The sequence below is a fragment of the Geotrypetes seraphini genome, chromosome 12 (genome assembly GCF_902459505.1).
Source record: "Geotrypetes seraphini chromosome 12, aGeoSer1.1, whole genome shotgun sequence".
In the NCBI taxonomy this organism is placed as follows: domain Eukaryota; kingdom Metazoa; phylum Chordata; class Amphibia; order Gymnophiona; family Dermophiidae; genus Geotrypetes; species Geotrypetes seraphini.
This window is the reverse complement of record NC_047095.1, coordinates 105,885,502-105,900,338: the sequence shown is the minus strand read 5'-3', so window position 1 is coordinate 105,900,338 and position 14,837 is coordinate 105,885,502. Positions and strand designations below refer to the sequence as shown.

The window sequence follows — 14,837 nt, the reverse complement described above, 5'->3', positions numbered from 1 at the left end:
TTCCCCTTAACTGTATCCATGACATCCTGTTTGTCTGTCTTCCTGTTTATATTGTAAGCTCTTTCAAGCAGGGACTGTTTTCTTATGATTTGTGACTATGCGCAGCACTGCGTGCATCTGGTTGTGCTATAGAAATAATTAATAGTAGTAGCAGTTTAATTCATTAGAGGAAGGAGGAGTCTATTGGTTAGACCTGTAGCCTCAACACACTGATGTTGTGGATTCAAATCCTGCACTGCTTCTTGTGACCTTAAGAAGGTCACTTAGTCCTTTGTTGCCCTAAGAACCTAAGATAGATTGTGAGCCCATTGGGACAGATAGTGGAAAAATACTTGAGTATCTGAATGTAAACAGCTTAGATAACCTTGATAGGCAGTATAAATACTTTTATGTTTGTAATAAAAATGTTTTGCTTTCCCAATAGCTTCATCAGTATCTGAAGAACCTTCACTTTAAGAATGTTCTGGATGAGGAAAACTTTTTTAATGAAAATGGTGATCTTGCCATTGGATATAATATTATAAATATAAACAATCTACCCAATGGGACAAGCAGTAATGAAATTATTGGAAGTTATAACCCTTATGCTCCACCAGGGAAGGACTTTACCATCAATGAGAATGAAAATTTGTGGGAGAACTTGTTCAGCCAGGTCAGATCAAGTTTCAAGTTTATTAGTTAATTGATACAGAATCTATCAAATATGTCTAAATGGTTTACAATAGGATTAATAATATATAAACTTTTAAAACAGCTCTAATTAATTAAAAAAGGGGGTTGCATACAGTAAATGAAGCTAACATGAAGCAGAATGAAAAGGGGGTAAGTGAAGCATAATTACATTGAGATAAAAATTTGAAAAAGATAGGGAAGTGGGAAATCACTAGGGGTGGGGTGGGGATAGCTCCTTGGTAAAAGTTTGTCATCCTTGGCTGAAACATTCTGTCATATATTAAAAGTGTCTTTGAATAGGATTGTTTTGAGTTTGAATTTGAATTTTGCCAAAGAAGATTCTAATCTAAGGTCAAGGGGCATGGCGTTCCAAAGGGGTGGGGCCATGAATGAAAAGACGGTCTTACAGGTAGTATCATAGAAACCAAAGAAATGTGTACATAGCATGCACATTCTTATAAAACATGTAAGAATACCAATGATGATCCCTCTGTTCCCTCTAAGCTGAGCAGGAGTCTGCCAACTACATTACTCCCAGTAAGAGGAGAGGTGCTTCAAGATCATCAGGTAGACATATGAATACACTTGCATTGATGATGTGTTTACCGTTTGGTAGACACCACAGGGTCAGTAAGAATCATCTCTGAAGCCTCAGCGCCGTTCTTTGAATGCTTACTGAACACAGCTTGGCTGAATTTGGTGTAGTCATGACCACAAATGGCCTTGACAGTTTTGTGTGTTTGTGCTCAGCCATCTCTCGTACCATAAACTCTCTACAGCCAGGTATGGGGCTGGAAGGTAAATCCCAATTGGATTTCTTAACAGTAGGCATTTTAAAGGGGGGTTGTAAATGTAATGGTGAAGTGGAAGCTCTGGGATTTTTGGGATATGAGCTCGCAGGACAATGAGTATCTGGTGGTGCAATATTACTCATCATAGTTTCAAGTTTCAAGTTTATTCGAATTTTAATATACCGACTATCAAGCAAATATCTAGCCGGTTTACATAGAGTTTAAAAAAAAATTTTCTAAAAGAAATGGTACAAGTAATTATAAAATATTAAATAAATTAAAATACGTAGTGTACATTGAAGACTTTAACATGACCAACTGGATAGTGAGGACAGAAGGGGAAAGGGTGGGTAAAGTTACATTGTAGAGAGAAAAATGGAGATAGAAGGGTTAGGGTTATAACAAATAGGGTGGGGAAAAATGTATGTGATGAAGAATAGTATGTAAAAGTATGATAATAAAGAGAAGTTTAAACCGAAGAAAATGCGTCAAGAAATAGGAATGTTTTTAGGCTCTTCTTGAATTTATCGAGATTTTGTTCTTCTCGGAGTGGTTGTGGAAGGGAATTCCACAGTGTCGGGGCAGATACAGCAAAATTTATTTTTCGTGTGTAGTAAAATTCTTTTATAGACGGAATAAGTAAGAAGTTTTGATTAGTAGATCTCAGGATTCGGGGGGAGTATGTGTATTATTTGCTCATAGAGTGACACTAATGATCTATATAGTAGAATTTAGCAGTGTGTATTTCAAATGTACATGTACAGATTGGGCCCAGTACTCCAGTAGAGAGTGCCAGAGTGTACAGTCTCAAGGTCTTCACTGATTCACTCTGGTTTATTAATGCCAATTTTGAGATCAGGAAAAGAAGGCCACCTTGATTTTTAAATGTAGTATGCGTTCTCTGTATCACTTTCAATAAAAAGACATTTAAAAAATGTAGCAGCTGAAAAGGTAAGGGAAGAAAGGTTAGCTTTCACAAATTATAAGACATTGGAGACAAAAGAAGACAGGCAAAAATATGTGGAAAAGAAGAAAAGCTTTCAGAAAAGCAAAGATGCAAATGAAAGGAAAGGTAGCCAAATTGGGGGAAAATACATTTTTTTAGATATGCAAGTGATAGGAGGAAGTGTCAAAATGACCTATAAAGTGCAATTAAAGGCATACTATTTTTCTTTGGTTTCTGTTCTTAATCTCCTTACTTTGTAAATGTTGCAAGCATCCCTAACCACATTGTTCATTCCTTCCCTCTCCCCAACCTTATCTTCTTTTTTTTTTGTTTCATTGTTACCTACCAATTCCTTCCTTTCCTGATGTTTCTATGGTTGTCTTACTGTTGCTCCAAATTTCATTTTATTTTTGTATTCTTAGATTTACCTTGGTTTTATATTTGTGGTATATTAAATAAATTGAACTTGAACTTAGTCTAATCTCGGTGGTGAGTAAACTAATGGCAACACTTCTTAAGCAGAGAACAGATTTCTAGAATCAAATGGATGGCAAGATCTGAGCCAGCATGGCTTTACAAGAGGCAGGGCTTGTCAGGCAAATCTGATTAATTTCTTTGACTGAGTGACCTAAAAGCTGGATATTGAAGGGGCACTAATTGAGGTATGATACAATTATGTATGTGATACAATAAGCTCACGATAATGAAATCCAGTGGGAGCCAGGGGACTAATAGGGCAGAGTACGGTACTGGGGTTCAAGAAAGGATTGGACAATTTCCTGCTGGAAAAAGGGATAGAGGATTACTGCACAGGACCTGGACCTTTTGGGCCACCGCGTGAGCAGACTGCTGGGCACGATGGACCTCAGGTCTGACCCAGCGGAGGCATTGCTTATGTTCTTACTAGAACATAAGGAATTAATGTGGTGTTGTCTGAATGTATGTTATAGTGAGAAACACTGAAAAGTAAAGCTGACATGTTTCACAGCAGTTTCAGTAAGATTTACTGTGAGGGAAGGGAAGCTTTAACTCTGTTCCTCTCTAATTAATAAGCATAGAATATAATGGGTGCCTTAGCATTTAGCATGCCCTAAATCAATTAGCGTGCTAAATCGGTTAGTGCATGCTAAATTGACCAGTGCACCTTAATAAAAAGCCCCCATATATTGTTATCTACGACTAAGTTATATTGATACAGTATCAGCTGAATATTGCAGATCGCTATATAATTTTTGGCCTAAAGAAGCTATTTATGCCAACTAACAAAGGTAAATTAAGGCATGGATGCTCTTATTCTACAATTACTCATTTAACTTAATGGAACATCCTTAATCGCCCATGACCCACCTATTTCAATGCCTTCTTTTCTTGTGCACGTAACTGTTAGCACTTTTTAAATAATTTATGGGTTGGTGAGGCAACAAGTTTAAACCAAACACTCATCTGCCTGTGTCATATAAGCAGATTGAAATTTTCAAGGTCAAATGAGGAAACAGTGGTATTTCATCATACTGTTTAATCAAACTGTTAATTTAAATAGTGACCAGTACGGGACATTTGCTCAAAGCATTCCTCAATCAACCTGAATGACTGATTCCAGGTCAATCCTATTTTATCTATATTTTCAAACAAATCACCTCCCTTCTCTTGAACAGCTTGGTAATGTGACAAAAAATTTTAAAGAATAGAACCAGCTCATATTTACAAAGGAAAGTAGCATCTGAAAAGTCACCATCTAGTCTTTACTCAACTTTCTTAGATTTTTTTTTTCTCAATCTTCAGGCACCTCTGCAGTCTGGATGTAACCCAAATTGCCCTCCTGGGTTCAGGAAATTAACAAAGGAAGGAAAGCCCATCTGTTGTTATGATTGTATACCCTGCTCTGAAGGTGAGATCTCCAACCAAACTGGTAGGTGATAACATTATTGATGATTGATGTGATGGTTATTTGCTTTTTTGTTGTTTTTGCTTTGGTTTCAAGCAGTGTTTTTCTTACGAGTCTCCACATATCAGCTTTTCCACGTATCTACTACCAAAGGACTTTCAGGAACCCCTGAAGAAGACTATCTTGTCAAAACATGGACCGTTTTGGGTCCTACACTTTCAGTGGACTAGGTCCTTTAGGGTTTTTATGTGGATCATTTTATTTTTATGTGGATTGCCTTATTGTACTTTTGGAACTTTGACATTTTTAATAAAGTCCATTTCAGGGACATCGTCACTTCACAGTGTTTTTTTGTTTCTTTTGTATTTGTTATTGGGCCCATATCCAGCCTTTTCAGTCAGTGTGGTGCAGTGGTTAGAGCTACAGCCTCCGTACCCTAAGGTTGTGGGTTCAAATACCATGCTGCTCTTTGAAACCCTGGGCAAGTCACTTAATCTACAAAAATATCTCCCTTGTATTCAATTTCCAAATTCTTAATTAGAAACAGTGATGAAGTTTTCTCATATCAGACTTATCTCCACCAATCACACACTTAAAATTCTTTATAGAGGAGAAGCCTCAGATCCCCGTGCATTTCTAGTGATTAACTATACAACAGCACTAGATAGGGAACTAACCTCATTGGCATTCTCCCCCTCCTGCCTAATTTTAAGATGATATATATCAAAAACAGGGAATCAGTAGTGGTTAATATATCAGATAGAAAGTTGTCGGAGATTGAACTCAGTATTTTATGCATAGGGTTATCCCTCTTATGCAGAGGGGTTCCCTCACACAACACTTCATGTTTACAGGTCAGGATAGACCTGGAACGTTTCTTCAGGTCTTTACATTTGCGGGAATTTTTTTGGCCCATTGAGTGAGTCTGAAAGAACTGAAGAATCATTAGAAGAACCTAGTGTTAGAGTAAAATCTAGATGGAGTCCCCCGACCCCCATGAGCATTACAAACTTTTAAAAATATGGTAATAAAAGAAGTAAGTGAATTGAGATTTGATTTAAGGAGATCGAGTAATATTACAAAGGACAAATATATGGCTCTAGAAGCCTTAAAATATGATTCTGAGATAATCATACATCATGCTGACAAAGGGGGTGCAGTTGTTGTAAGAAAATAGAATACAATATCATGAGGAGATGATGAGACAACTTTCTGTCCCCACAGAGTATGTTGAGCTATAAACAGACCCCACGGTTGAATTACAAACATTAATACACGAATATACAGTAGAAGCAGGAGATCGGAAATTACTAACAAAGAAAGAAGTGCAATTTCTAAACATACCTTATCCAAAAACACTGGTAATTTACCTTCTTCCAAAGATACATAAAACATTAGACAAATCACCTGGGAGATCTATAGTTTCCAGTTGAGGTTTTTTGTTAGAATCGCTGTCGATTTTCTCTGACATGTTTTTGAGTCCATTAGTTAAAAGTAGTTTTTCCTACATATAATATTCCAGTGACTTTTTGAATAAATTGAGGATGATCACTGAAGTGAATGATATCACGTATATGGCCACATTAGATGTTAAATCCTTGTATACAGTAATTCCACAGAACGAAGTGCTTCAAGTGATTAAATGTGAGTTAGATAAAGGAATGGGAGATCGGAAAGTCCCGACTGAGGTCATTCTGCAGTTAAGTGAAATGGCCATGAAAAATAACTTTTTCATATATGAAGGTCGATTTTATAAACAAATATCAGGGGTAGCCTTGGGAGCCACCATGGTACCCTCAGTGGCAAATTTATATATGAAACCTTTTGAAGAATGGTGGATACAGCAGAATGATTTTTCAGACCATATTAAGTTATGGGTACGATTTATAGATTTCTATATTTATAGATTTATAGATTCTATATTTATAGATTCTATGTTTATAGATTTATAGATTTCTATTATGGGTGGGTTCAGAACAGCGTTTGGATGAATTTTATGAGTGGCTTAACAATAGGCATTCGGCTATCCAATTCAGTATGGTAAAGCACACATCACTAATATCTTTCTTAGATCTAGATATTTTAAAGACACATACTTCATTTGAGACTAAGGTCCATCACAAACCCACAGATAGAAACACTTTTTTACATTACACTAGTTGTCATCCAGGTAAATTGAAGGATAGTCTCCCAATTTCACAGTTCCTTTGATACAGAAGGAATTGTTCCACTTTAGAAAATTACAAAACTCAGGCTAAAGAGCTAAAATGTAAGATGCAACAACGAGGATATCCAGAATGAGTACTGAAGGGTGCCTACACAAGAGCCAGATACACAAACAGGGAATTGTTATTAGAAAGGAAACCTAAACAAAAAGAGGAATGGTGCCCCACTTGTGTACTAACCTTTGGAGGTGGAATAGGAGAGGTGACAAAAATAATTAAAAAGCACTGGTCATTTGTTCAGTTACAACCTCTCTTTACAGAGACAACTTTAAGGGTAGCATACAGTCGTCAACGGAACCTTAAAGAACTATGTCCATCTGACACTGCTATTAGAAGCCATTCAACAAAGGTGCATGGGGGACATATAAAATGTGATAAATGCAAGACCTGTGAGACAACAGTAGAAGCATTAGCTCACTTTCTCCATCCTCAAATAGGGGTAAGTTGGCGTTTGAAACATAGAACTTCATGGGACATGTCATACATGGTTTATGTCATAGTCTGTCCATGTTTGAAATTATACATAGGACTGACTACTCGATCTTTTCGGACCAGGATTTGGGAACATCGGAATAGTTTGGCATGTAGAAGACTTGAGGAATCTTTGGTCCAACATTATTTGTCAGCGAATCATGCCTGCACAGAATTCCAGTGTATGGTCCTGGATCATGTGCCACTTACAACCAGAGGTGGAAATAGAACATAAGAACATAAGCATCGCCTTTGCTGAGTCAGACCACAGGTCCATCATACCCAGCAGTCCGCGCCCGCGGTGGCCCCCCAGGTCAATGACCTATAAGTGATCTAATGCTCTAAAGCATTTTGTACTGTATAGTAATCCTCTAATTGTACCCTTCAATCCCCTTTTCCTTCAGGAACTCATCCAATCCCATTTTGAAACCCAAAATCGTACTCTGCTCTACCACCTCTTCTGGAAGCGAATTCCAGGTGTCCACCACCCTCTGAGTGAAGAAGAACTTCCTAGCATTTGTTCTGAATCTATCTCCCTTCATTTTTTTTGAGTATCCTCTAGTTTTTGTTGCCCCCACCAGTCTGAAGAATCTGTCCCTCTCTACCTTCTCTATACCCTTCATAATCTTGTAAGTTTCTATCATATCCCCTCTAAGTCTCCGCTTTTCCAGAGAAAAGAGCCCCAGCTTCTCCAGCCTCTCAGCATATGGAAGGTTCTCCATGCCCTTTATCATTTTTGTTGCTCTTCTCTGGACCCTCTCGAGTATCACCATATCTTTCTTAAGGTACGGCGACCAGTATTGAATGCAGTACTCCAGATGCAGTCGCACCATTGCCCTATACAGCGATAGGATAACCTTCTTGGTTCTGGTAGTGATACCTTTTTTGATAATGCCCAACATTCTGTTCACCTTTTTTGAAGCCGCTGCGTATTGTGCCGCTGGTTTCATTGTTTTATCCACCAAAACCCCCAAGTCCTTTTCTAGGTTGCCTTCCCCCAATATCATCCCCCATCGTGTATTTGTACATCAGGTTTCCTTTCCCTATGTGAATGACTTTACAAAGAAGCTCATCTGCAATTTATTTGCCCACTCACTCAGTTTGTTCAGGTCCCTTTGAAGTTATTTACATTCCTCAACAGATCTAACCGTACCGGAGAGTTTTGTGTCATCCGCAAATTTTATAACTTCGAACTTCGTCCCTGTTTCTAGGTCATTAATAAATATATTGAACAGCAGTGGTCCCAGCACTGACCCTTGCGGGACGCCACTCGTGACTCCTTTCCAGTCAAAATAGTGTCCCTTTACTTCTACCCTCTGTTTCCTGTCCTCCAGCCAGTTTCTGATCCATCTGTATATGTCCCCTTCCACCCCATAGTTCCACAGTTTCCTTAGTAGGCGCTCATGAGGTACCTTGTCGAAGGCTTTCTGGAAGTCCAGGTATACTATGTCTATGGGGTAACCTTTGTCCAATTGTTTGCTTATCCCCTCAAAGAAGTGCAGTAGGTTCGTTTGGCATGATCTTCTATTACAAAAACCATGCTGGCTTGTTCTCATCAGCTTATTGCTTTCTATATGCTCATTGATACTGTCCTTGATTAATAATTTGGCCATCTTCCCCGGAACTGAGGTTAAGCTGACCGGTCTATAATTCCCTGGGTCACCTCTGGATCCTTTCTTGAAGATAGGTGTAACATTCGCTATCCTCCAGTCTTCCGGGATTACCCCTGTTTTCAAGGATAGGTTGCAAATCTGCTGTAGTAACTCCGCTATTTCGTCTCTAAGCTCCTTTAGTATTCTTGGGTGGATTCCGTCTGGGCCTGGAGATTTGTCAATTTTTATTCTATCTATCTGTTTGAGTACGTCTTCGAGGCTTACCTCCAAGCACGATAATTTTTCCTCTTGATCCCCCTTGAATAATTTTTCTGGTTCCGGCACAGTGGATGTGTCCTCTTTTGTGAAAACTGATGAGAAGAATGTATTTAATCAGTCCGCCAGCTCCTTTTCCTCCATTACCACTCCCTTCCTGTTTCCCTCATCCAGGGGTCCCACCTCCTCCCTCGTCAGTTGTTTTCCTTTCACATATCGAAAGAATGGTTTAAAATTCTGTGCCTCCTTGGCAAGTCTCTCTTCATACTCTTTCTTTGCTGTTCTGACCCCGTGGTGACATTGTTTTTGATTCTTCCTGTGCTCTTTCCAATTTTCCTCAGTTTTATCCTTTTTCCACGTCCTGAAAGATTTTTTTCTTGTCTCCTATCACTTTCTTAACTTCCTTGGTTAACCATGCTGGGTCTTTTGCTCGATTCTTTCTGCAACCTTTTCTAAATCTGGGTATATACAGGTTTTGCGCTTCGTTTACCGTGTCCTTGAATAAGGTCCAGGCTTACTCCACCATCTGTGCCTTTCTGGAACTATCCCTGAGTTTTCTCTTTACCATTTGTCTCATGGCATCATAGTTCCCTTTCCTGAAATTGAAAGTTGTTGCAATGGTTCTCCTCCCCTTTGGCATACCTATTTCCACTTTGAATTGGATCATGTTGTGATCACTGTTTCCTAATGGTCCCACTACTTCCACTTCTTGGGCAGGTCCTCTCAGCCCATTGAGGATTAAATCCAGAATAGCTGTCCCTCTCGTTGGTTCCTTGACAAGCTGTTCCAAGTAGCAGTCCCTTACAGCCTCTAGGAACTCCGATTCCTTTGAACACTTTGAAACTCCATGGTTTCAGTCTATCCCAGGATAGTTGAAATCTCCCATAACTATGGTGTTTGCATTTTTACATTCTCACCTCAACTCGGCTCTCAGTTCTTCATCCTTTGCTTCCGTTTGCCCAGGTGGACGGTAATACAGTCCCATTTTTATCTCGGTTCCCTTTCTTCCTGGTATTTTAACCCATATTGATTCTAGTTGGTCATTTGTCGTAGCTGCATCCACTCCGGTCGATTGAATGCTGTCTCTTACGTAAAGTGCTACTCCTCCTTTCTTATGTGTCCTGTCTTTTCGGTAGAGCTTGTACCCAGGCAGTACTGTGTCCCATTTGTTTTCCTCATTCCACCATGTTTCCGTGATTGCTATGATGTCTAGGATCTCATCATGATTTCTACTTCCCCCATTTTGTTCTTCAGGCTTTTTGCGTTAGTGTACATGAAATTTAAGTCTCGATATTTTTGTTTTCTTGTTATTTTCCCTTGCGATTCATTATTCTTTCTGTCCCCTTCTCCTTCTGCAGAATTTTGTTTATTGTCTCACCCGACTTCCCCTTGTGGTACGTGGTACGTTTCCTCTTTATGTTCATTCCCTTCCTCTTGTTCCTTTTTGTCTTCTTCATGTACTAGACTCCTCCTATTCCCCTCTTGATTCGTCTGGCTCTGTTGGATTTTCGTTCCCTGTTTGGTGTTATTGGTGTCTTCCCCGCACTTCCCCCACTCAGTATCCTTTCAGGATACTGTCTTCCAAATCATGAACACCTGGTCGACTGTCAGCTTTCCCCCTCCTCTCAGTTTAAAGCCTGCTCTATTCCTCTCCTGACGTTTTTTGCTAGTAGTCTAGTTCCCGCCATGCTCAGGTGAAGTCCATCTCTCCTGAAGAGCTTGTTGTTGCCCCAGAACATTGTCCAGTTCCTCACAAAGTGAAAACCCTCTTCTTTACACCATCTCCTCATCCACGCATTTATTGATTGTAGTTCTGTTTACCTCTTCACATCAGCCCGTGGTACTGGTAGGATCTCCGAGAACGCTATCCTCTGAGTCCTCATCTTCAGCTTCCTTCCTAAAATCTTGAACTGTTTGGTGAGTGCCTTCCTGCTGTAGTCTCTCCTGGCGACATCATTTGTCCCAACGTGGACTATCACTGCCGTCTCTTCCGTCTCTGCTCCTTCCAGGATCCTTTCAATTCTGTCGATGATGTCCTTGGTTCTTGCTTCTGGGATACAGGTCACTAGCCGATCCTCTCTCCCTCCTGCTATATGGCTATCCACCTGTCTTAGGGTCGAGTCTCCCACCAGGATTGCAGATTTCCCTTTTTCAGTCTCCGCTGTGGTCGCAGATCAGTGTCCTTGGTGGTTCTCATTTCTTCTCCCTCAAGGTGCTGGTAGGATCTTGCCTCTTCCTTCTGCGAGTTTCCTCCGTGGGATCCTTCTGCCTCGGTGTCAGATGTTTCATGTCCTCCGTTCAGTGAATCCTCCCTGTTCCTGTGCTGCTCGTGTTCTTGCTCTTCCACTCTCCTGTAGGCGTCCTTGATGAACTTCTCAAGTTCCCTGACTTGTTCTTCGATGTGCCTCTCTCTCATAGGGTAATCGTCTGGCTGGAATGGGTCTTCTGAGATGTAGAGTCCTTCCAGTTCCTGGATCCTGTGCTTCAGATGACCAACTTCACTCTTCAAGCTCTTCAGTTCCTGACATTGTCCGCTCACATAAGACTGTCTCCCCGAGAGGAGGTAGTCGTACATGTGGCAGTCCGTGCAGTAGACTGGGAAGCTCAACCTCTGGGCTCCTGCAGCTTCCATACTTGTCTGCCTTCTGGAAGTTCCTTTACTTTTTGCTTGTGTGCTCACTCCTGTTCCTGGCTCTTCCTGATCTCCTTCGTCTTCTGCTTCCTTCTGCTTGTGTGTGTGCATTGTCCTTCTCTTCCTAGTCCTCTGTGCCTGCCAGAACCTTTTGCTTGAGTTCGCCTTTTCTTAACCCTCTACTGTTGCCATTCTGCTTATGTGAGCTCTCTCTATTTGTGTGTATTCTCTTTTTGCTTGTGTGTGCTCTCTCTGCCACTGCCCTTTATGCTGAGGTTCATGTATGTTACCTCTTGGGCCTGCCTCCTGGGCCTACCCTTTTCCTGTCTTCTGTTCCTGCTGCTTTTCTTCTGCGCCCTCTGTGCCTGCCACTTCTCTTTGTTCTTATGTGGGGGAGATCCCCCTGGACCTACCTGTTCCTTGTCTTCAGTGCCTTCTGTCCCTTTGCTTCACTTGCCTGTATGTGGTTTCCTCCTTTACGCCTGCTACTCCCTTACCGTGCTGTCTCTCCTTGTGTTCTTGGGTGTAGTGGTCCAGCTCTTCTTAAGGCGCTCTCGCTAAGGTGAGCGCCGAACGGCTGCACGCCATTGGCTCCCCCTCTTTTAAGGGGGAGTCCAGGTGCTGACGACGCTGGTGATGCAGTACAGGTGGGCGAAGCTTATTCTTGCTACCCGCTCCTCGCCACCGCCAACCCCTGCTTCCTTCTTCCTCCTCCGGCCTCTTCTCCAACTGCCACCAACTCCCTTCTCCTCTCGGCTACCTCTCCCGCTCATCAGCCACCACCTGCTCTTGCCTCCTCCACGCGTCTTTTTAAGAGGGAGTCCGGGCACTGACGATGCTGGTGACGTGGTGCGGGTGGGCGGAGCTTACTCTCGCTGCCCGCTTCTCTCCACCACCAACCCCTGCTTCCTCCTTCCTCCTCTAGACTCTTCTCCAACTGCCACCAACTCCTTTCTCCTCTTGGCTACCTCTCCTGCCTCCTGCTCTTGCCTCCTCCAGGCGACGGATCCTCATGCAGAAAGAACAGGAATGGATTTTCTGTTTGGACATGAATAGCCCAAAGGATTAAATGCTAAAGTAGAGTGGCACATATTTTTTTGACTTTGAAATTGATTTTTTTTATTTTGAAATGTACAACTTTATGGCTAATGACATTTTAACATAGTGATCATCAGTTTCCTATTCAAAGAATAGTTGGTGCAAGCCCATTCAGATTATTGGATGATGCAATTTGGCTCCTCCCATGTGATGTCACATGTTAGCAGTATAAAACTGGGCAGTTCAAAGCGGCAGCCATCTTTGCCATTTTGAGCATTCATACATTCGCTGAGTAAGTAGAAATATGGAGAGAAGTATTCTGGCATTGGTCTTACTCTAACAGCGCTGTTTTGTGCATTATTTTCACAGGAATCCACTGCCCTGACGCAGCTATACAGCGAAATGCCAGCTAGCTTTACGTCAAGCAAAGAAAACAGAAGCTGAGAGATAATTTATGATGGGATACAATAAGAACTTATAAGAACTCCCTGCCTAATTGAAGCTAAGTTCATTATCAGTTTTTTGAGAGTTTTTTTATATATATCATCTTAAAATTAGACAGGAGGGGGAGAATGCAAATGAGGTTAGTTCCCTATCTAGTGCTGTTGTATCACTGGCAATGCACAGGGATCTGAGGCTTCTCCTCTATAAAGAATTTTAAGTGTGTGATTGGTGAAGATAAGTCTGATATGAGAAAACTTCATCACTGTTTCTAATTAAGAATTTGGAAATTGAATACAAGGGAAGCATTTTTGTGGATTTATGATTGATCTCTCTTTATCCTATATACATTGTTCAAGTCACTTAATCTTCCATTGCCACAGGTACATTAGACAGAGTTTGAGCCTGCCAGGACAGATAGGGAAAAATGTCTGAGTACCTGAATGTAAACCACTTAGGCTATAAGAGGTAAATAAAAAAATATATATATAGTGGCTATAAAAATATCAAGATATTGATCACCAATATCAAGATAAATTTAGATTATATATAGAAGTAAAATAGGGACTGACTAGCATTCCTGATGCCGCCGCTGTTGACAAGTTCCGGGCACCCTGCTGACATCATCTCTAGGGACTTGGGTTTTTTTTATGAGCCCTGACCTTGGGTGAGTGAACTTATGAGTGTTCCTGACACCACTGATGCAGGCAAGTGGACACACTGCTGACATTATCTCTGGTACCTTGGGACCTTTTTCTCTGTGCCCTGTATGATACGTGGACCAAGGTCACATGCCAGTCGCCACATGTCCAAAGAGGCATGGCCAATGGGGCACACTCCTTTTGAGCCCCTTTGGAGCCCAGAGGAACAGGAAGCAGGGGATTATCGAGTTTTACCATGGCAAGAAAGAGGAAGAGTAAATTGATATTTGGTCCATCACTAACTATAACTGTGGTAAAAGGAACCATGGATTTGCATTTAAGATCTACTGCTTTAGTGACCGAAGTTGATACTTCCATAATGGTTGTCCCCTTGTCATCCTCTGCATGAACTCCACCTCCTTAACCTAGAAATATATCTTTGGAGGAGGTAGATGTCTCCCCATGAGGTAATCAACATTTTCCTCCTGGCTTACCATACAGGTGAAGGAAGCCATAAAAGAAAAGAAGGACTCTTTCAAAAAATGGAAATGCATAAAGACAACCGAAGCCTGGAACAAACATAAAGATGATCAGAAGAAATGTCACAAGGCAGTGAGGGATGCAAAACAGGAATATGAGGAAAAAATAGCCCAGGAGGCCAAAAACTTCAAGCCCTTCTTTAGATACGTGAAAGGGAAAAAACCTGCAAAAGAGGCAGTGGGACCCCTGGACGACCAGGGAAGAAAAGGGTACATCAAGGAAGATAAACAAATCGCAGACAAACTAAATTCCTTCTTTGCGTCCGTCTTTACGAAGGAGGACACCTCAACAATACCTGAAGCGGAGAAAGTGTTTGCAGGAGAAATAGAAGACAGCCTCACCACAGTTGAAGTGGACTTAGACCAGATATACTATCAGATCGACAAACTTAAAAGTGACAAATCCCCTGGACCGGATGGGATTCATCCGAGAGTCTTAAAGGAATTGAAGGTTGAAATCGGAGAGTTATTGCAAAAACTTGCAAACCTGACAATCAGAACTGGACAGATACCGGACGACTGGAGGATAGCGAACGTCACCCCAATTTTCAAAAAAGGATCGAGAGGGGAACCGGGCAACTATAGACCTGTGAGTCTTACGTCTGTCCCTGGCAAGATGGTTGAAGCACTGATCAAGGATAGCATAGTCCGGCACTTGGACGCACATGACTTGATGAAACCCAGTCAA

The 14,837-nt window shown here is 41.2% G+C and overlaps 1 protein-coding gene across 1 annotated transcript in view; it reads left to right on the top strand.

Moving 5' to 3' along the window:
* Window positions 1-14,837, top strand: part of LOC117346239 (vomeronasal type-2 receptor 26-like) — a 35,947-nt gene that overhangs the window by 16,291 nt on the left and 4,819 nt on the right. Inside the window, exons 4-5 of the mRNA XM_033915644.1 lie at window positions 425-652; window positions 4,192-4,318. Of these exons, the coding sequence (XP_033771535.1) occupies window positions 425-652; window positions 4,192-4,318 (355 nt within the window). The remainder of the gene's footprint in view (window positions 1-424; window positions 653-4,191; window positions 4,319-14,837) is intronic.